We start from the raw sequence: 22,629 nt of genomic DNA on the forward strand, positions 1-22,629 counted from the left end.
ATGGCAGGGAAGCACTTACAGCCAGGAGGGCTCCCCACACCATAAATATGAACGTTTTGCTGCGAAATGCTCTCCTCCCGCCTTTCTGAGCATGGAAGCATTTGCTGGGGAACATCAGGCTGGGAGAAAGCAGCATCTCAGCAGGGATCAAAGCAAATTCCATCTGAGCACTAACCTGGGAATGGCTCATAGCCAGGGGCATCTCTGCTTACCTTCACTGGTCACTCCTTCTTCCAGTTCGTTGCCTTTCTGCAATGGAACAAAAAGGCACATGAGCACAGGCACTGCCTCCCCTTCCCTGTCATCCCCTCCACCTTTAATGCAACTGGACAGTTTCCACCACTTGTTTCCACATATTAACCATGGGAGCAGGGTGACCTGGGGAAATCACAGGGCTCCCACCTCGGGAGGCCAGTGGGGACTGACATTTCACTGTGCTGCAGTGCAGGAGGACGAGCACTGAGGTGCCTCTGAAGATTGCTGCTGGACAGCTAAGCTTTCCCTGTTGGATCTGAATGTCAGTCCAGCGCTGTTTCCCCTTCAGACAGTAATTCTGGTCCAAATCTGAGCTGTGTGAGTCACACACACACTGTACCAGATGGCATCTTTTCTGTCACACAGTCCTTTAAAAAGTCAGCACTGTGGTTTGCATTGTGTCTTCAAGTAAAATGCCCTTTTAGCTGACAAAGGACACGTGCAAAATTGTTTGGGGTCAGCATTCCTCTTGTGAGAGTTCGTTTTAGGCTTCATACAAAAATACAGCAGCTTTCATGTGCCCATGCTGCACAAAGACAAGAGCAGGGTGAGCTGGATGAAGGATACTGACAGCAGTTGGTGTTTGTCCATCAGAATCAAAGGCTGGGAATGCCACAGGGTCACTGCATTTCCACCAGTTTGTGTATTTCAATGTTCTTTTCAAATAATAAAATTAAAAGTCCAGGGATAGGCATCCTTGTCAATCTATCAGGATGTTTAAGATGGGTAAAAATACTGGTTGAAAACCTCATGTTGAAACTGCTTTGAAAAAGTAAAGTATTTTCTATACTTGGCTTCTCTGCCAGGAGTGGGAACACATTGACTGTCCTCAAATTTTAGAGCCTGAGCATCTCCTGGCTTCCTACTGCACTGAGGTTTCCAAAGGTTCACACAGCAGCCCCTTCACAGGCAGAGCTGCTGTTTGTCCCAGTGTACTCCAAAAAAGGTAAGGAAATACCAATTATCTAACCTAACCTGCAGCTCCCTTGCCTGGGAAGCAGAGAACTGAAATGAGCTGTTAACAGAACAATGAGGAGGGGACCCAGAGTGAAAAACAAAAATCCAGTCCAAATATTCACAGGCATCTCTCTGCCGCACCCACACAGGCTGGGATGGGGACCCAGGGACATCCCTAGGCTTGCTCAGGCATTTCCAGGACACTTCTCTGCCTTGTTCCTTTTGAGCAAGTCTGTGCTGGGGATGACAGATGCACAGAGCTACCTCCATATCCCTCCATCAGATCTCCTCTCCCTCTAAATTAATTTAAATGGCAAAGACAAAAGTTTATTGGTTAAGCAGAGTGGACATGCTACATTTACTGTATTTCTTTAACAAAATGAGGCCAGTTTGCAACTAAATTTGAAAGTGACTCCTGTAGCAAGGCCTGACAAACCTACCTGCAGCTGGAACCCAGTGACATTTCAGAGCCAGCCAGTCAGTCTGCCAAAATCAAACACTGAACCTGGAATCTGTTTAAGCACTTCAGGCACCTCGGGAGAGCTGGAGAATTTTCTTCCTTCCAGTAGAGCCAGCTCCTCCAGTGCCAGAGCACAGGGCTGACGTGCCAGAGCGTGCCTGCAGCTCTGCTGAATCCCACAGCTCCCAGCTGGGAGCTGAGCAGGCAGCTCAAGGGGCTGGGGGAGACCCTAAGGAGTTGGGAGTTTTCTGCCTCAAGCTGGAAGAATGGAAGGAGATGATCCTTGGGGATATGGTGAGTGCAAGTTCAGTTCACTAAAACCATGTTGAAAAGAACAGTGCGAACACAGCCCACCACCCACCCCCCAAAATGCACTTGGATGATTTGAGTCATATGCTTACACTGAAAAAAAACCCAAAACAGAATAAATGTGTACTAGTTTATCTTGCTTAAAGCAAATGTGTGTTGGGACAGCAAAACGAACTCCAGGGTGAAGACAAAGCTACTTTTAGTTCTGCTTTTGTTTGTTTGTTTAATAATTACTAGACAATAATTATTTAGGAGAAAGTTATAAACATTGAAGAGAGACTGTTATAAATTTTTATTATGACTATTATTAAACATGTCAAGATTGCCTGCCAGTTTAACAAAGACATCTTGATTTGAAAGGAATCTAAGCCCTGATCCAGCATCTCTTAAAAGCATGCCTCAACATAAGCATGAACTTAGATCCTGTCTAAATAATGAAGCTTTAAACATGGACTTTAAGAAAAATTCAGGCCATATTCAATGCTTCCCTATTTGAGGATCAGAATCCACATTTTCTGGAACACGTGCTATTCTGTGATGTTCACATGGAGCGGGGAAAATAAAACAGCTCAGAAAAAAAGTGTTTTGATTGAATTGCTGAACACGACCCTGACTCCTCCTGCTTAGATATTCCCTTCAAAGGGAACGAAACTCTCTGTTTGGGAAGTTTCATTGCTTCCTGCTATGACAAGTACCAGGAACTCAGCAATGCATTGAAAGTTACCCATGCAAGTGAAAAATGAAAATATAAAGAGTCTCACCAAGTCGGTACTGAGCCACTCCTCAATGTCATCCATGACAGAGGACTGTGCAACAGGGATCTAGGGAGTGCAGCGAGAGAACAGCAAGGCAGGCAAAAACCAAAACACATCCACAATCATGGCCACAGAGCGATGGAAAACGCCAGAAATAAGATTAAAAACAAAACAAAAACAAAGATGTAAGATGTGCTGGAAAAAAAAAAAAAAAAGAAGGCAACAAAATATAAATGGCATTTCAAATAAAGAAACAACGTGGAAAGGAAATTATGAACAACAAGGCTAAAAAAAAACAGGAGAAAGATTATGGGGAATGACGTGACTGGATGCCAGCGTAAGATGAGTAACTTCTCGACCACATATTAAAACCATCGAGATGGACTGATGATTCTAATCTTGATCGTGAAATGCTTTTAAGGGTAGAATACTGGATATCAGTTAGGTTTTGAAATGTTAAAATTTATACCTTTTTTTTTTTTTTTTAATGGGTATTAGCCACAGTGAAGGGTTAGAAAAAAGAGGGGCTCAAAGTCTTCAGGCAACACTCCTATGAAAACAAATTGGGTTTCCGTGCAGGTGGAGAAGTCAGAGCCCAGGGTACAGTCATGCTTCCTCCCAGATCCTCCTCCCACTACACCACCAAGCCCTGGCAAGCCCTGGCACAAGGGTTTAAAGCAAAACTGTCCCAGCTCCCAGTTCCCACTCCTCTGCCAAAGGCGACCCCTGGCAGCAGAGCCCAGATTGTGCCAGTGCAAAGTGCAGAGTCTCAGGTGAGGGAGGAAGAGGATGGGGCAGAGGAGGAAAGCACAGCCCCAGAGCTGCAGCAGGGCTCTCCAGAGCAGCTCGGGCTCCAGGGATAGTTTAACACTCAGGCATGGAAGGCTTGTCTCTGCTCCTGCAGGGGGACTGGTCGTGGTACCAGTGTGATTACAACAGGCAGCACAGAGGCAGTTGATGGGCAGCGATGTCACGCAGTGCTAAGGGTAACTGGGTCAGCAAAGGGAAATTACTGAGTATTAGGTGTAGAATTTCCTGACTTAACTACACTGCTTAAATACAGCAGAGGCCTGCCGAGGTAAACAGGAAAACACCACAATAGATCTGGTAAGGACAACCTGAGAAATAGTTGGAAAACAATGTCAGACATGCGAGTTCCAGGCCAGGGCATGGCAGCCGAGCAGCAGGGCTGGCAGGGAGGAGACCTGGCACTGTTAGAGGGACTCTCCTAGGCAGAAAAGCTGTCAGGGGTTCTCCACAGCTTTGCCTGAAACCTCTCACAGGAATCCCACCCTAGAAGTGATAAAAAATCTTGTGGATGTGGTTAGGACATGGCTTAGTTGTGGCCTTGGAAGCGGTCGGTTAATGGTTGGACTTGATGGTCTTGGATGGTCTTTTCCAACCTTAATGACTCTGTGATTCAATAAGAAGAGCTGGAAGAGGCTCTGCAGGTTAATTTCCTGAGGGATGTAGTTTTCTCAGGCATTTCTAGCAGGGGAAGATGGACAGATGCTGGATCACACAGGCTGAGGCTGTCTAGCAAAGCTCCTCAGGGATTTTTTCACAGAATCAAGTGGCCCGTTGTACTGAGGAGGCCAGTTAAGCCCTTGCTTGAGGTGAGGTGTGCTAAAGTGGGTTAGTTGTGTCCAAGAAGTGTAAGTCCAGAACTCAAGCCAAAGCATCTCCCCCAAAGAGCAGCACCAGGAAGGTGGCTGGGCTCTGACTTGACAAGTCTCTGGACAAAGTGACAGTCCCCAGGGTCAGAGGTACAAGGTGTCACTTTGCTTCCAGCGAATTCATAAAGAACCCAAACAGAAAATAAATTCCTGCAGTTTCCTCTGGAATGGGCCAGATTTAGGATAACTGTCCCTTTCTGATTTCCTGAATCATGCACACACACCACCATCACAGTGAGCTGAAGCTGCTGTGAGCTGGCCACTCACAAGGGAAGAGCTCTAAGCACCTTCCAACACATTCCTTCCCAAGGACAAGTTGCATCCTGTAAAACTGTCTCCTTGGTTTAACAGCTTTATAAAATACTGGCTTCAGAGATATAAAGTAATGATTTTATTCATCCTACAGCAACCTAAAACCTACTGCAGAAGTTGCACTGCTGCCTCTCTCCTGTGTTGCCTAACACTGTGGGAAGTGCAGCCTCTGAGCTGTTGCTGGGGTTGCAGCTCAGAAAGGTGATTGTGCTTCTCTAAGGATAAGAACATGTGCATGGAAGGGAGGAGGGAAAAACCTGGTTTATTTTTCCTTCTCTGTGAATAAAATTTACAGGAACACAGGGGGCTCCAAGAGAGCTGGAGGGGGATTTTGGATGAAGGCCTGAAGTGACAGGATAAGGAGGAATGGCTTTAAACTGAAAAAGGGTGGATTTAGATTAGATATTAGAAGAGATTATTCCCTATGAGGGTGAGGAGGCCCTGGCACAGGTTGCAAGAGAAGCTGTGGCTGCTCCATGGAAGTGTTCCAGGCTGGATGAGGCTTGGAACAAGCTGGGATAGTGGAAGGTGTCGCTGCCTGTGGCAGCAGGTTGGAATGAGATGATCTTTTTTCCAACCCCATTCCAGGATTTTATTAATATAAGAGCAGCTGTTTTAAAAAGTGTGGCAGTACTGTGCCCCTGTATTAGAAGGAACAGCAGCTCAAATCTTACTTATCCTCAGAACATGACAGATGACTGATCAAGTACTGAGTTCCTGAGAATCACAGGACTCTTGAATTTGCAGAAGTCCTCGAAGAACAGCTCAGCAGCACAAGAGTTTGTGCTGTGGTGTTTCGTAAGAATTTTTAAAAATGGAAATTAAAAAAAAAGCAAAAAAAGGAATTCTACTTTCAGCTACAGCTACTTAAAACAAACAAACAAAGCCCTCAGAAGTGCAAGAGCACTTCTTGCAGAGAAGCAGACAAAGCTGTAAGATAAACATCTGAGTGTGTCAGCCGTTTGCTATTCAGCACTGACCTTTTAAAAAGCTTTCCCTGTCTCCCAGCACACCCACAGAAGTGCTGAGGGTCCCTATCTACTGCTCCTTCCATGAACAAACTTCCAGTTTACCTTCCTAAGACTCTGAGCCCCATTTCCTCATAAAACATGGGTTACATGTGTCAGGTTTAATTTGTTCAAGAATAAAGAGGGAGGAAACTCTCAAAGAGCAACTGGAAGTTTTAAATTATTTGAACGATAACATTGTAACATTTATTTTTCATTTTAAACTGAGAAGAGAATGTACAGAGAAGCTCAAGTTTTTGCCAGTTAGTTGGGTACTTGGCAAGTCTTCCCCTTTCAGAAGCCCTAAACTGAAAAATGTGCAGGGGAATTTTGTTATAACTAACACCTAAATGACAACAGAGGCAATGTAAAAATAAAATAACTAGTTTACACATTAAAAAAAGACAACAGTTTCTGGGAACAGTGGCAGCCACAGACTACATGGAAAAAACTCTGGAATGGGACACTGCCTTGTTGATATTTTGATTATGCAAACTTGCATGGTCTAGTGAAGCTTTCAGTCTTGGCAAGAGAACTCCCCAGATAGTGCAGGCTGCAAGAGCTGTTTGTATAAAGATATTGTGATTTTTTTTTAAAGTCTATACTTACAGTAAATGGAAATTAAGTCACAAAATATTTTTGGGTACTTCAAGTAACTGGCTCTAATTAAAAGCTGGTCTGATTGTTTAAGTTCCTTTTTTATTTAGTCTTTGGAAAATCCTACAAATGGGATCATCTCAACAGTCCTGAAAGAGAAATGGAAAAGGAGGGCTGGGAGAACAAAAGTGAATGCTCAATCCCACAAAACCCACAGGAACCTGGAATTGAAGTTCCTACTTATCTAAGCTAGATTGTGTTGATGTTCTCACTAGCAATCAAAAGCCAAAGAGTATTGCCAATATTTTTCCTCAGAAGTCACAAAATCCAATATTCTACCCTTAAAAAGACAGTTTAAGGTTATTATTATCACATTTTATTTCTATTAAAAATGATCCCACTGGAAAAGAAGCAGGTATGAAATGACAATTCAGGTCTCTAGGTGAGCTCATTAATGTTCTTAAAATGTTTAACAAGGTTTATGCTAATTGTTGCTAGACTACTGCCTTGTAATAGCTTAGTTAATTCCACTTCTTTCTAGATGTTTAACAAAGCTGACACCAGTTCTTGGTTAGTTGCTACTCACTCCCCCTTGCTGGTTAGCAGTAGTAAAGGTCTGTCATTCCTACAGCAGCACTAGGAGCACACTAGCAGGTTACTCCAGCTTACTACTACAGCCTTACCATCTATTTAAAGCTGTTGTGATCTTGAAATAGCTGCTTGGCCTCAGTATTAGACCACGCTTGACTTTATGTGTAAGGATTAAATGAACCCCTTGGTTACTCCTGAGCGTGTTTGCACATTGCAGGGCTGGGCTGCTGCGTGTTCTCCAGGCTGTGCCCAGGCTCTGACAGTTGTACAACCACAGCCCATCTGCACGTGACAGGCGTGTCCAGGCAGTGCCACTGCCACCAGGGCTTGGGCTGTCCTTGCACAGTGCCCTGCAAACACCACAGCTGCCTAAGGAGACCCACGTGGCCCTCGGGTGAGGGGAAGCTCCTGCTTGCCTTCAACAGGGAGAGGGGTCCCAGCACATGGAAGAAATGAGATCTTCACGTGCCTGGTTTTGGGCTTTTCCACAATTCAAGCACTTCAGTCTCCAAGATGATGTTATTCAACAGTCCCATGTTACCCAAGTCATTTCCACATCTCAGATCCTATCTCTCTCTTGAAGGCACATAGCAGCATCCCACTTGGTTACTAATTAACAGAGGTTTCATTTAATCTTTACTCACCTATCTTCCCTACAAAGAGGGCTCTCCTCTCTAGCCAGACATGCTGCTAGCAGTCAAGATAGAATGCTGAGTGGTGTTCATATCACTTTCTGTGAATTCTAGTTCAGTTTCATCCTTCCCCTGCCACTGTCCCAATTAATGTCCTAACATGGTGTGGCTTAAGCAACACCTACTTCTCACTTTCATAACAAATAACCCAGTTGGTATGTGAGTGGGTTGAGAGATTATTCTAAGAAAGGAATATATTAATGCAAATCTCTGTCCAATCTCATGAGAAGGGAACTGAGACCACCTGCACTAAAATGTGGCTCTGTGGTAAAGTCTGTCCCTGATTGCTGCTGATAGGGACCCCTGTGTGAGACCTGCAAAACCCAGATCTGCCACTGAACAGCTCACCTCCCATCCCTCACCCATATAAAAACCAGAAACATTGTCTGCCAATATAATTTTGTCTATTTTCGTTTTGTAGGTAGAGCTGAGATGGATAAAAGTGTGGCTTGTGTTTGTCTCCATGGTTCTGGCATCATCTTGATGGCAGAACTGAGCCACAAGTTAACTGGAAACAAGAACAACACTGCTAAATTCACTGGGAGAGGAGAGCCAGCGACTTCAAATGTGTGTGGTGAACTAGGATGCAGAGAAATGGAGTGGGAAGGACTCAGCCCAAAGCTGAAATGTATCACAGCTTGTAGAGAACAATGTCAGGTTGTGAGGGATGTGAGAACCACTCTGGCAGGTGGAAAATTAGAGTGGTCTCAGTGTTGTACAGGCACAGGAACAGCAGTGTCAGCTCACCCCTTTCCTCACCAAAGTACAATAAGTACCCCACAGAGTGGGCACAACAAGTTCATACCTGGCATTCTAGTTATCCACTGGCACTGTAAATGCTACAGGTCATATTAATAAACACTGTTAAGAACTACAGCCAGTTAAGAGAGAAACGGAGTTAATGATTAGTTGAGTTTTATTTTAGGTATTTCTCTCTCATATTTAGCACACAAACAAGGTGACAGGTTTGTAAGAGCAGTGACTGGTTGACAGCCAGGCCCCCTTCCCTCCCCAAATCCATATGCCTCCATGAATGCTGCAGTATCCTTTTTCCAGACTGAATAACCACAAGCCAAGGAAGGAATATGCTGTTTGCTTTTTTAATAAAGCAGTGCTGTGAGTGGTGTGGACAGCAGGGGTGCTGATTTCACGCTTCCCCACTCTTGTAAACAGTGGAAAGGCAAAGAAGAAGAACTAACTCAATCACTGGATTATTCATTATGGATGAACATCTAACAGTGGCACAGCACACCCCTGGCTGCAACAGAGCCACCGAGCAGCAAGAGCCTCTGTGAGCCACAGCCAACAGCACCAGAGGCAAAGCTGATACTGCTGCTCATTTTACAGCTTTTCACCCTCCCCTTGTGAGCTCTGGGTGTCTGACAGCACCAAAATGATACTCTGGCTCCCAGGGACAGGTACTCACAGTGGGCTTATCCACGTGTGTGAGCAGCCATGGAGCTGCTTTTGGGCAGGCAGAGACAGCACCTGTCCCATCACTGTGTGTGCACCAGCTGTGCTAAATTCTGCCAAATTTCCAAGCTGGCCCTGAGAAATAATCTGGATTTGCCCTAAATCCAGAAGAATAAATGCAAGTGTTTCACAGAGTAGATACTGCACACTCTGGATTTTCTAAACTTTAAGCTTTTTGGGATGTTTCTCTCTTTTAAGCAGCGGGCAGCCTAGTCTGGGACATTCAGGGCTCTCCCTGCAGTGAGACATTCCTGTTCCTGGTGCCCAGCCCCACATGCTGCCCTGCCAGCACACCCCAGAGCAAAGGGAATTCTCCCTGCACTTCTCTGAATTCAGCTGCAGCCAGGACTGTCTCAGGAGGATTTTCTACAGTTAGATCACATTATTGGTACTAATCTCAAACACTTAAAATGATGGATTACATCGTCCAAAAAAAATGGTCTTAGAACATGGCTTTAAGGCATAGCTGAGGGAATTTTTCCTTTCCTCTGGCTTCTGCACCTAAAGCAAGCTTTGAACTTCTCTTTGCAAGCACACTGATGAAGGACAACTTCAAACAAGGTCAGAATGTGCACAGGTTCAGTGATCTTCAGAAGCCTGATTTTATCAAGGCACTGGCATCACCAGACACAGGAATTAAATCCTTAAAGCCAGAAACAGTATTGTACCTTTTGGAGTCTGATTCCTAATGCCAGTGGGGTTGAAGATGTCAATCTGGGCAGCAGTTCTCCCATTCCCTTTCTTGCATAAAGAATGATCCCTACATTACTCAATTCAACTACACATGATCCTACAACTTCCCTGTGTTTATTCCAGACCATGAAGCTAAGCATTACCAGAAAAAGCTGCTTTACAGACAGATAGCAAGTGTCCTCTTTATGAGTAAGATCCATGAGACTTGTGTTTATCCCTCGAAAAGTGGATACTGCATAAATAAATCAAGACAGTAGAAGGAACCAATTGGATCTCCAGGCCTCTTCTGAAGGTGACGTGGGATCCTACAAATGGTTCAGTTATTTACAGGTCTTTGTGCTGTATAAACCAGAAATTGGTGCAAATCTTTCCCTTTGCCCCAGGTAATGATGCAGGTGGGAAATAAACTCCTTGTACTGTCCGATTTGAAGCGGTTCAACAGGGCAGGACGAGAGGTGAATGGAGGATGGTTATTCTAGGTCAGGGACTGGGGTGGGCAGGAGGAATTGCTTCACTGGTGAAGTCCTCACCATTCCTTGTGTAATTAGCCACTTGTCTATGGGCTCCATGTCTGAGTTCCCACCTTTACCTCTCCTCTGTGTTGAGAACAGAAAGGTCCATAAAGAGAAACCACAGCAACAACCCATGATAAAGTAATAAAACAGTTAAAAACTTCACATACACAGACACACACAAACACACACAGAGTTGCCTACAGTAGTTTCTGGCAGCAGCTGTGTCCCCCTGTGCCTGTCAGCTCTGTCCATAAGGGGACAGACCTCACCCAGAATTCTGCACTTCCTACAGACAGTTCACAGCGTTTTAGCACCCCCTCCATGATGTCCTTAAAAATAAAAACAATAATAATAAAATAAACTGATCACTGGCTAGTAGTGAGGCTGATGTTTGTCATCTTCTTAGAAGAAGGAAAAGTGAGGCTGTACAAGCTACTGCAGGCAGTGAGACTGCACTGGAAACCCTTGTGTCACAGTTTGTAGAGTCCCCCTTGTTTATGAGGCTGTGGGTTGCAGCACCTCCTGCTCATGTCCTTGACCTCAGCAGACAGACTGTGCCCCACACAGACAGCACAGCACCTCTGCAATGGTGTTGAGTGGAGGGAAATCAGGGCAGTTTGCTGCAGCGTCCTGGCAGCCTTTCAAACTGCCCCTCTTGAAAAGCACAGAGGTGAAAGGACTGCTGATGCATCCAGCTCCCCTGAGCAGGCTGCAGACTGCATGGCACAGCACCACCAACGCTCTAAGATGGTTTTGTGTCCTTCAGCACCTCCTCCCTGAGCCAGGGGATGCAGAGTCATCTCCAGCTCTGGAGGGGCTTGTCTGGGCTCAGCAGAGTGCAGTGGCTCCAGCCCAGAACTGGGTGAGCTCAGCAGAGAGCCATTGGTGTGTTATGTACATCTACCCAGACACCTGCACACACAGGACACCCCCCTGTCCCCATTACCACAGGTAATGGAGAATCAGCTGCAATCTTTTATGTCTCATTTTATGAGGGGGAAAAAAATAAGGGGAAATCATTCCAATTTCATCTACTCTCTGTGTAACAGCAGAGAATTGTTTCTTGGACACCTCTCCTCATGCTTGTGATCATGCAACAACTCAGTGGCAACAAAAGCAACTCCCAACATGGAAAAGCAATATTAAGAAAACAGTGTATTTTTAGCTCATCTTGTTTCCAGCTGCTAAATCACATTAAAAGACAGCTAATGCCACGTGATCAGCCCCGTCTCTGCAGACCATTCTGAGAATGACTGCATTAGAAACGTCGGATGTGCTGAATTCTGCCACTGGACAACTGTGCTGGAACGAGACGTGTGTGAAGAATGTGTTGCAAAGCTTTTGGCTCCTCCCCAGAGCTGTTCTTAAATTAGCTCTACCCAAATTAAAGCCTGTCTTTTCGTTTACTGAGCACTGCCAGTTTTTTGCTACACATGCTGGGGCTGGTAACTTTAGGAGAGTTTAATTTTTATTTCCTTTAAGAAGAGACACCCACAAGCCTCACAACAGTTGAGAAAAAGTGTTTACCAATTACAGGGCGACTGCATTTCAAAACAAGCTCTTCTGATTACATGTTACAGTCTCCAGGACCTTTGAAAAGAGGCTGAAAGTCTCGACATCTCATAGCCCCAGGTTCCAAAACCCATAAGGCATTTACCCCAAAAAACTTTGACCCTCAGATGAGCTTAGCCACAGCCCTTTGAACTGACAGCACTTGGGGCAGAGCAGCAGCTCTGCTGGTGTGAATGACATGTTGTGCTGGTGCCTAAAGCAGAACTGTCTGGGAAGAAAAGTGTTAATAAATAAAGACATGACCCTGAGGCCACTGGGGGAATACAGCCCCCTTGACCAGACAAATGCAAGGCCCTTGCATTTGGTTAGCCAGGAACAAAGAGCAGGATCTCAAATCCTTCCCCAGGTCCTGCCAATAACAGCTCAGTGATACTGGAGGCTTGGAATGTCACACTGGATTCAGGAATTCCTGTAAAGGAATATTTCTACCTCCCCATGCTTCCCCTTTTCCCTCAGTACTGCTGCCATGAGGTTTTGCAGGGCTGAGCTCCAGCTGGTCATGGGGCTGACCTGGTTATAAATTGCCCTTCCTGCAGGAGGACAGGGACAGGGAGAAGCAGGTAGGTTTGTGGGGTGGGGGATGCTCTGTGAGAGCTGAGGCCCTGCTCCCACTGAATGATGGCCTGGGCAGGCAGGCAGCTGTGATCTGACCCCAGTTGGCTCCCAACACAAATTCTCCCTGGCTTGGAGCACAAGCTGCCAGGCGTGCCAGCTGCCCAGAGCACTCCCACTTCATGAAAGAACCAGAGTTGGATCAGCCAAGGCATGGGGAGGCAATTCTCCCCGGTGAGAGGCATGTGCACACTGCATTGACTCTCCCATGCTACGCTGGCTCTGCCGTGCTCCCTAGTGGTCATCACAGCCCAAAATTGGACTGGAAAAGGCTCTGGCTCTGTCCTCTAAAAACGCACACACAGCTGTGTACAAAAGAGCAGCAGAGTTTTTAAAGCAGGGTGGTAGAAAGGGGCTGAGGGATGATCTGAAAACTCCTTCACTTCTGCCTTCACCGAGGGATGCAGACAAAGCTGCCCAAGCTCTCTCACCCGTGTTTGAAGTGTCAGCTGCTGTGAGGTGACAGCACATGGGGCTCTTCTGCCCACACAAGAGAGCAAGAGCCTGCCCTGGGCAGACAGAACAGGCTGCAAGCGAGGGCAGTTATGGCAAGGAATGTGAAGCATTAAAAGTCTGCATCATTTCTCTCCCTGCAACTTGCTTGTGTATCCATGCACTTGAAGCAAAGTCTAGTAGATTAACACTTTCATAAACAAAACCAAACCAAGCCAATGCACATCAGTGTTCACAGGATATTCCCCATTTAATTCTCCTCAGCAGTGATCCCAGCCAAAGAGCTGGACTCCCCAGACAAGCTGCAAGGACACAGGAGAATTTACCCACTATGATTCTGAAGTCTTTTAGACTGAAGTGCAGCATCCCTTTAGAGATCATTACTGAGACAGTACTTGCTCCCAGATATCAATTTCAAAATCGCCATTACTACCACGTTGCTGGAATACAGAATGAGAAGCTCAGTCAAAGCAGCCACCTCGGATTCCATGTGGATAACAAAACTCAGAGCTGCGACCTACCCCTCCTGTGTTCTGTTTCCGAACATCCAGGGCAGATGCCAGCCCTTTGACAGCCTGTGGGTCCTCGTACGTCACGCTGGAAGAGAAGAACAAACCACAGAACTAGCAAGAAACTCCAGCAGTCACCCATCAGCAATCATGGAATCACAGGAAGGCCTGGGTTGGAAGGGATGTTAAAGATCCTCTCATTCCACCCCTGCCATGGGCAGGGGTACCTTCCACTATCCCAGGTTGCTTCACACTCTGTCCAATCTGGCCTTGGACACTTCTAGGGATGGGGAAGCTTCTCTGGGCAACCTGTGTCAGTGCTTCACCATCCTCACAAGGAACAATTTCTTCCCAATATTCAATCTAGCCCTTCAAACTCTCTTAGTTTGAAGCCATTCCTCTTTGTCCTGTCACTCCAGACCCTTGTAAATAGTCTTTCCTCATCTTTCTTGTAGGCTCCCTTCAGGTATTTGAATTAGGTCACCCCAATTCCTTCTCTTTTCCAGGCTGAACAATTCCAATTCTCCCAGCCTTTCCTCATAGGAGAACAATACTCTGGATATCCTGATTTACTCCCCTGGAAACCAGAAAGCACATTCTTTTTCTTAACAAGACTTGGAGGGTACAGTGTGTACCCCAAGAAGAGGAGCTTGCTCTGTACAAAGGCCACCCATCAGTTTTGGAAAGCACCTTGAAGCAAAGAGAGTAAGATCAGCATTATGAAAGGCAGGCAAACAGGTCATGAGGCACCCTAAGAATGGCCAAGAGCAAGTGGGAGACTGTGAAAAGAGGCCTGATTGCAGATTATGTTTAACAAAGACTTGGAGATGACATCTGGAGCCTGACCTTGCTGTGTGCATCGGGGGGAGGCAGAGCGAGACTCAAAGGGAGATGAAATTATGCAACTGCAGTGAAGCAGACAAAGAAATGCACTATTTACAGAGCTGTTAAAAGCTTCTTAAATTGCAATGCAGAAGGGACATGCAGCAGTCAGGTGACAGAGGCAGCAGCAGTATCTCACAGAGCACAGTGATGAACCATGAGCTGCAGCAGACACAAACACGTGCCCATAAATCTGCTCCTGGGAGGGGCTGCCTGAGCAGGGGGAGCCCTCTCTCCTCCTCCTCCTGCTGGCTTCTCCCAGGCTGTGAGCACAGCACCCAGAGCTCTCACACCCAGAGCTGTCACCTACACACCACAGCAAGTCACACTCATGCCTCTCTTCCTCCCTGCTGCTCCGTTTATACAGCGCACAATCCAGGGAAGACAGAGCAATCCTCCCTCGTGAAATCATGGATGATCTGTGCTCCTTGTTCCATTAGGTACGGGTGGGAAGAGTAGTTTTGTGCTTCATTTAGCACAAGAGACAGAGGGACCTTGATTAGATCTCTCCTGCAATGCATCTCCTTTCTAACTGTACATTAAAGCTCCCAGCCCAAAACCTCCAGTGGTGGCTTATCCCTCTACATGACAGAATTTCTTCTGATACCATGGCTGAGGCAGTACCAATAGCTATATTGATAACTGCAAATAAAAGAGCCCAATAAATTTGTAGGCTCAAGTTTTCTAAATTTTTCATAAACTATTTAACAGCATTTCTTAGCTTGAGACAGGATATTGATGATGTTCTGACTGCTTCCTCTAATGTCTGAAGCCAGGAGGCAAGAAATAATATATGGAAGAAAAATACCTGAGTGCGTCTTTTATTGAAGATCACTTGACAGGGATCAAAGGATTTCTTAATAAGTGCATAGATTTATTTTACATTAAAATAATTTGACCTGTTAAATGTCCTTGAAAGTGCCAGATTTGCAGCTCTAGAGATGCAAGCCCTATGCATATAAACAAATTAGGGGTAGCATGAAGCCAGGCAAGCTACACTGCCTTGACAGCCTGTGAGAATCGGACTGGGGCCAAAAGGAGAGTTAACTGGATGGTAATTCTGCTTCCAAGCCTTTGATGACAGTAATTCAGTCACCAAAGCACATCCATGACCTTCAGGTGAAGGACCCTTCTGCTCCTGTATCTCAAACATGGGTGGGTGGGATGACAAGCCTTTAGGAGAAGGCAGAAGTACAGGCAAGCACATTTCCAAGTTTCCAGTGAGTTCATTAACTAAGACAGTCAGCGCCCAGCCAATCTGCTCTGTCCAGCAGCAAGAACTTCTCCACTTGCTCATATTAATAACAACCAAAAGGATAGGGATGGGATTAAAATCACAAAAACATACACCAAAATTACTTTTTCAGTCTGAAGTCAAGAAGTTTCAGATTTATGCCCTTAGAAAACAGCAGTGCCATGACTCAGTGCTGAAGACAAATTCCAACTTACTTCTTTCTCTGCTCAGCCAAGGAGCTGCCTCTTGTCTGTGCAAACATGTCAAAGTCATCACGAGGATTACTGTGCTGGAGGGAGCTGAGTGTGCCACTGACACTGTTTGTACCCAAGTCTGCAACCAGAGGAGAAAAAATAGTGAACCAGTGAAATAACAAACCATATGCAAACACCACCATCATTAACAGCTGCAGCACTGAGGACAGTTTCGTTCAGGAAAGGCTGGAGGATGCTAATCATGTGTTCTTAAAAGAAAAATGTAGATATTATCTAATTCATCCTGGAAGCAGCACTCCATAAATGCTCCTCATCAAGAAGCCAGCATTTGGGAATAGGTGTGAACCTGCTGCCAATATCCTGAGATATTCAGTGGTCACTAGCACAGTCCGAAATTTTGGGCATGGACAGTAGTTTTCTCCACAATGTTTTCTCTCAGTTTCTGACTGTGAAACCAACACTTTCAAACAATGGGATAAGGCATTGGTGCAGTGCTGAAAGAGGTGGAGAACCTTCAGTCAAACCCAGAGATCCAACCACACAATCTTTTGTTTGATTTAATGCAAAACAACACCTAAGAGTTTCATAAAAACTTTCACCCAAAGGTTTCAAATATTATTTGTAGAAGGGGAGTCAAGAACATCACCAGGCTGATTTCACAGAGAACTATAACTAAGCAGAAATAGAAGTGGGAGTACAAGTTCTGCCATGAACAACAACCTGCACCCTCTCCATCAGTCTTCCCTCTGGGCCAGGCTGGTTCTCAATTGCAGATTGCCACAGTGCAGGAGAGTGGGGATGCCTTCTAATCCCCCTGTGAACAAAATACCCAAGCCTTTTGGAGGCCACATGGCAACATTAATAGGTAGTGGAGAACTTGATCTAAATCAGCACTCACCAAGCCCTGCAAGCTGTGAAGAAAGTGAAGATGGAGGTGCTGAGTTCCCAACCATTGGGCTCACCACAGCTGGAGAGCCAGGACCCAAATCTATTAAATTATCTTCTGTCACCTCATTCAATACCTGTCAGGACACAAGAAGCACAGAAGTTACAAATGCCAGAAATTTCTTCTTGCAGTACAACATTAAACACCACAATTTTCCACATTAGGTATAAACTGTTTTCAGAAAGAAAACTTCTTTGTTGTGACTGAAGTGTCAATACAGAGTCTTTGCTGAAGTTTGCATCACACTGCAGAAGTGGTAAAGCACAGTAAACAGAGGAAATAGTTATGAATGCAGAAGAGAAAACATAATAGAAGTACAGATTCATCATGAACTCAGACCTTGAACACTATAAAACAACTACAAAAGAGTTTTCATTTAAAGAATAATTAGAACTCTTCAGCTTGGAAAGGGGCTGCTTAAATAGGAGATAAGAGTGGTTCTTAAAATTATGAATGGCAGGAAGAAAATTAACCTGAACAGTGGTATTGTAAGACACAGTGAAGAAAAATTAGGTGAAGCAAACAAAAATCATTAAGTGACTTGATCAAATGTAAACAAAATATTTGTTATATATAAATGCAAAATAAATATGTAAAAATGTATAGTGAAACTGTGGAACTTATTGCTTAAGGACATTGTGAACTCCTAAAGTCCACACAGACTCGAAAGCAATCAAAAAAGTTAATAAAGGAATGAAAATCCATCAAGGATTGTAAACACAGAGATGTTTTACTGTGAAGTGACTTCTTGAGCTAAAAGTTGTTCCTTGGGATTTGCCACATTCTTACTTTTCCTGGCATCCACCATTAGCCAGTACAGGCAGGACACAGGGCTGGGCAGGTAAAAGCTGTGGTACTACTGATAGTACTGCAGCTGGTATGAGAGAATCAGAGGAGTGAGGTACTTACTCCATTGCTGGCGTTCTGTGTTGAGCGTCCTGATCTGTATCGTTCAAATCTGTTCAGGAAGAAAAAAACCCCAACATGGATTTTCAAAGCCACCAATAAATAATAAAAACCATGAGTTTATAACCAAGCCATGACATGCTTGCCACTGAACTTAGTTTTCTCTGGCTCCAAAGGGAAGCCTGAAAGCTTTAACTCCAAGCCAGGACAAAGGGAGGATTGCTGAGAAGTTGCACTCTTGGCAAAGGTGGATTTTAAGTTGATAATCTGATCTTGCAGCACAAACATGCTTGAAAACCACTGCAGGATTTGTCTTTTGGTTTGGAGGGGGTTTTAATCATTAGGTGCTTTGTGACAGACTGTTGTGTGAGCCAAGGGACAGGAGGAACTGCAGCAAGATTGATGCTTACAGCTCAACAAGCCAAGCACTGCAGCTCGGCTCACTCCCACTTACCAGCTCCCTCTTGCTGCAATAATGTAAATGAGGAGCCACATGTGTGTGGCACAGCCCAAGCCAGGCACACGTGGCACAAGGGACAATGGGCAGCAGATTCACTGCTTAAAACATCCTGAGTCGACTCAAAGATGGTCACAGCCTATGCTTAGATAGGTTGGTACTTTCCAACAAGGAAAAATAATGATGTTGGATAAAACCTTCGTACTTCTAGCTCTGATCTCTTCTTTATTCTGTGCATCTGGGGCCACAAACCTAAACCCAGATTTTATGAAAGTCTTCAAGGCCAGGCTGGATAGAGCTTTGAGCAACCTGGTCTAGTGGAAGGTATCTTCACCCATGGTAGGGGGTGGGATTAGATGAGTTTTGACGTCCCTTCCAACCCAAACCATTCTGTTATTCTATAAACTCAAAACAGCAGGGGAACTGCCTGCTCCCATGGTCTGTCTGAGGCCAGTCTGATCTCCTTCCTCACCATGGAAAAGCACCATGATTTCTTGGAGGTTTGAATTTTTCAAAGTAGTTTCAGAAGCAGCCTCCCTTTCCAGCAAAAAGCCCATAATATTCATATAATCCTATGGGTTTTCTCCCAGATGGGACAAAATACAACAGGGAATGCCAAGCAAACGAAAATGTTTTCTTCATGTAACAGAGGAAAATACAGACTTAAAAGGCAGCAAAACCAAATTCAGGCCCAAATTTCAATTTTAGGAAACTGTGGGTGTTTGCTATTACTGGAAATCCAACTCCCTTTGCTGGAAACCTAAGACACCTCCCACCTCATTTCTCACCAAAAGGCTTCTGCTCATTTACATCCCAAGGCTTCACAGCAAAGGCCAGAGCTCCTGCTTGAGTCACTAACAGAGCTTGGTCCCTGTGCTAGAAATCAGCATGATGGATGGGGAGCTTTTGGAATAGCAGAGGAGGAACTGGAATTTATTGAATGCTCAGACCAGTGCAGCTATTCCACCACAAATGGCTTGCTAACATCACTCAGCTCCTTTTTCATGAATAATGACTACAAACACATCAGCCACAGTCAGCAAAGTCGCAGATGGGGGGGGAAATAGAAAAAATAAAGGGTGACCAGACTAAACCTCAGTGATAGTTACACTCTGCCACTTGTAGAACCCTGCTTGTGCATGAAACACACACCATTTCACAGAAAAAGCCAGCGTTTGTTTCAAAGTTTGCCCCATCTCCTCTGAACGACGAAATCAAAGGCAAAATCGAGGGCACCAAGTCGTCTTTGCAGCCTTTGCCGTGACAGCACAAATTCACAGATCTAGAGTCTAATTTATTTTTAAAGGCTTGAGAAACAAAGCCCTGTGCTAAGAGCAAGGAACAAAGGGTACTCTTTGGTGCCTCGCTCCCCAGGCCTGTCATTAAGGGGAAGATTAAACTTTCCCAAGACTGCGGCATCACGTGTCACCTCCTGCAGCAGATGTGCCTGACAGCGCCTTTGTCTGACATGTCGAAAGTCCTGTGCCCCAAGTCCTGTCCCTGGGGATGATTCCTGCAGACCAGCTCTTCGAAACATTAGCTCTGCACAAGACAGGTTTTTTTTGTTTTTCAAGATTTTAAGTGTTACTTTAAAACAAACCCTTCGCATGCTCGATGCTCCCGCCCACCTCAGGCAGCTCCCCTTGCACCAGCACTGGGACTGGAGAGCTCAGAGATCAGAGGGCAGAGAGAGCTCATGGGAGCCTCCCTAAGCCAGGACGCAGCACAGAGATTTGTGCAGAGCCTGGGCTAGCAGGGGAACTAGTGCCTGTGGCTGTGCTATTTTTGGTCCCAAGTCCCTACACCTGTACAGCCCTGCACAACAGGGACTCAGAGACTCGAGCATTTTCACAAGGTTGTCTTGCATTTTATGGATATGCCCTACAAAAATTCTATGCATAGTACCAAAAAAAAAATCACAGTATTTAAAGAATCAACTGAAACAGGAATGTTACCATAAAAGGCCACAAAAACACTGTGTGAGTTGTTCCTGTGGTTTGGTTCTCTGTGTCATGTTAGACCCTTGGCCCAGAAGGCCCAATTTCACCAACTGACCTATTTCATTCTTATGTGAAAACCCTGAATGAATGTAAATGGTTGCTGGGAGAGATGCCCCACCTTTCATATCGGAGGAAGACGTTATTTAAATCATCATTCACGTGCAGCAGCTCCTCTGTGACTTCTTCATTGGACACTCGTGAGATAAGCTCCACAATTCTCTGCTGCATGGCTCTGCAGGTTCGGTTCAGCTCCTAGAAGGAATGCATTGTGCACACACAGTCTGATAAGCAACAAGCAATAAGTAGATTTAGTTGAGCTCTATTCACAGCCAAACATATCCCCCAGCTGAGAAACACTAAGACAAGTTTATCTTTGCATGATTAAATGTCACCCAAAAGCACATCTAATCAAACGCCCTTCAAGAGATGCTGGCATAAAACCTTGAGAGTCTATTCACAATCCAACTTCCTGATTCTTCTTTAACTCTGAGCACTTCAGAAAATAAATATCTGTATTTTAGTAATCTGTTTTAAGAATAAAACATGTTAATACAACACCTTTCCAGAAGAGAGCATTCAAGGAAAATTCAATCTGCTCTTCTTGGCAGCATCATCCTTAAAAACTAAGTGATGTGTAAGATGGAACATGTGGGGAAAAAAGGCTCATCAGGGCTACCACAAATACTAGGTGTGTGCTAGGATGAGAACTTACCAGTTTCAGAGAACATGAGGGTAAAGACAAACCAAGGACCAGGAGCATGAAAAGGTGAGTGTTCCACACACCCTCCAGCACTGAGACACACAGAAATGTTCCCTTCCACTGAGCAAATGCACTGACAAGAGACTGCACAAAGGCAACAGGGAGTTTCAGAAGAACATTTTAAGGAATGCAGAGGGAGGGCATTTATTTTAAAAGCCTCTCATTAAGAAATCTAGATTTCAGTTTGCTTAGACCAGGAGTTCTCACGCTTCCAGGACATCTCCTCCATCACCAAATACTTAGCAGAATTCTGTAGTCCTGAAAGGCCTCAAGACTAAAGGTCAAACTGGTCTGCTGAGGAGAACAGCAAGAAGAAACATGACGTATGGCAGGGTGCCTCTGATCAGGCCAACGGTTTTACTTCAATAAGCACTGACACATTCCAGCTAAAGCATGTCCCTCTGTCATCTTCCACTCCTCCCAGCTCCACTTCACAGCAAAAATTCAGCACTAAACAAGGATGACTTGTTGGTACACAACCTTCAGGATGAAAGCAAAAATGTGTTTGTTTTCCTTGCATGGTCTGACATCCTAAGCTCTGGATAAATTTCACCTAGTGCAATCCAGCTGCCTTAACAGCTTGAGGAATGTGTTCTCCAACGTCAGTTTTGATCCCATCACTTTGGAAGCAGATTGTGACATTTCAGAGGTTTGTTTGCTGCCTTTCCGAGAGGGCTGACAGTACCTATCTATTCTGCTCAGAGCTGGCTCTCTCACAGGCTGTTTACATTTGATTGTTGGAGAAAATGTCAGGAATTATTTAAGGAGGAGGGCTATATAAATCTCAAAGCAAGGAGTCCTTGCATGCAGCACCCAGCTCACAGCTCTCAAAAGGCTAACCATCCTTTGTGATCAAAAACAGGTTCTCCCCAGCTCTGTGATTCAGATTTAGGCTGCATCAGTCACAGAAGGGAACCAGCTGGAGTAAAGAACCGTTGCTGTCACTCCATTTTATGATCAAGTTCTTTCACCTTAAAGTTGTGCTCTAAGGTTACACTGTCAAGATGCTGGTGGTTGTTTCTCAGTGTAAGCAAACTGCTCGATTTCGGCCTGTCATGGTTTCCTGGAAGCTGCTTTTGTTTTGAGCAGTTCGACCCAAATGGGCAGTGACTGAAAGGCTCTTTATTGCAGAGCCTCTCATCAGCTGCCATGATGGCTCTGAGACAAACACACAATGCCACTGCATGGGAGAGACCAGTTTTTGGATGGATTTCAAACTCTGATGTATCACAGAGAGCAATTCCCTGCCTTCCTCCGAACGGATTGCTGTGAGAGCCCATCCTCCCTGCTGGAGGATCAGAACAGAAAACTATTTCTGAAGCTGTGGAAAGGCAAATCCCACCTTAAGGGCAGCAGCTGCAATGTCAGATTGCAGCGCTCCTCATCTGTGGAACTCTGTGACTTTCCTCAGCCCATGACCACTAGCCTTGGGAAATAGGTGTCAAGCCTGAGGCATGAGCTCAATTTATACTGTTTTCCTTCTTGAGATGCACAGTGCTACACTGGATTGAGATTTTCCAGCAGGGAAATCCCTCCTGATTACCCAGTCTAGCCCTCTGGACACCACAGAACTTCACCTGAGCACCTGCCTTAAGACACCACACCTTCAGGAAAGACAACATCTTCTGGAAAGACAATCAGTTCATAGATAAGATTTCAAGTGGCAGAGAACCCACAGACCTTTAGCATTCTTTGGTCCAGATGGAAATATGGAGTGCTTTTTCCTGCATGGTGACTGGGAATGTTTTGACACTGTACAAGTGGTGATGGGGGTGGGAAAGAAGCAGGAAT

The 22,629-nt window shown here is 45.1% G+C and overlaps 1 protein-coding gene across 3 annotated transcripts in view; it reads right to left on the reverse strand.

Annotated features, from left to right (window-relative positions):
- Positions 1-22,629, reverse strand: part of TOM1L2 (target of myb1 like 2 membrane trafficking protein) — a 56,501-nt gene that overhangs the window by 5,516 nt on the left and 28,356 nt on the right. Inside the window, exons 8-15 of one of the 3 annotated variants that reach the window (XM_031061048.1) lie at positions 20,197-20,330; positions 17,625-17,673; positions 16,668-16,791; positions 15,770-15,887; positions 13,451-13,526; positions 10,308-10,373; positions 2,743-2,802; positions 213-249 (exon numbers count right to left, since the gene is read on the reverse strand). In XM_031061048.1, the coding sequence (XP_030916908.1) occupies positions 213-249; positions 2,743-2,802; positions 10,308-10,373; positions 13,451-13,526; positions 15,770-15,887; positions 16,668-16,791; positions 17,625-17,673; positions 20,197-20,330 (664 nt within the window). The remainder of the gene's footprint in view (positions 1-212; positions 250-2,742; positions 2,803-10,307; positions 10,374-13,450; positions 13,527-15,769; positions 15,888-16,667; positions 16,792-17,624; positions 17,674-20,196; positions 20,331-22,629) is intronic. The other 2 variants (XM_005425939.3, XM_031061049.1) reach the window with 2 other exon arrangements.

The sequence above is a fragment of the Geospiza fortis genome, unplaced genomic scaffold (genome assembly GCF_000277835.1).
Source record: "Geospiza fortis unplaced genomic scaffold, GeoFor_1.0 scaffold213, whole genome shotgun sequence".
Classification (NCBI taxonomy): domain Eukaryota; kingdom Metazoa; phylum Chordata; class Aves; order Passeriformes; family Thraupidae; genus Geospiza; species Geospiza fortis.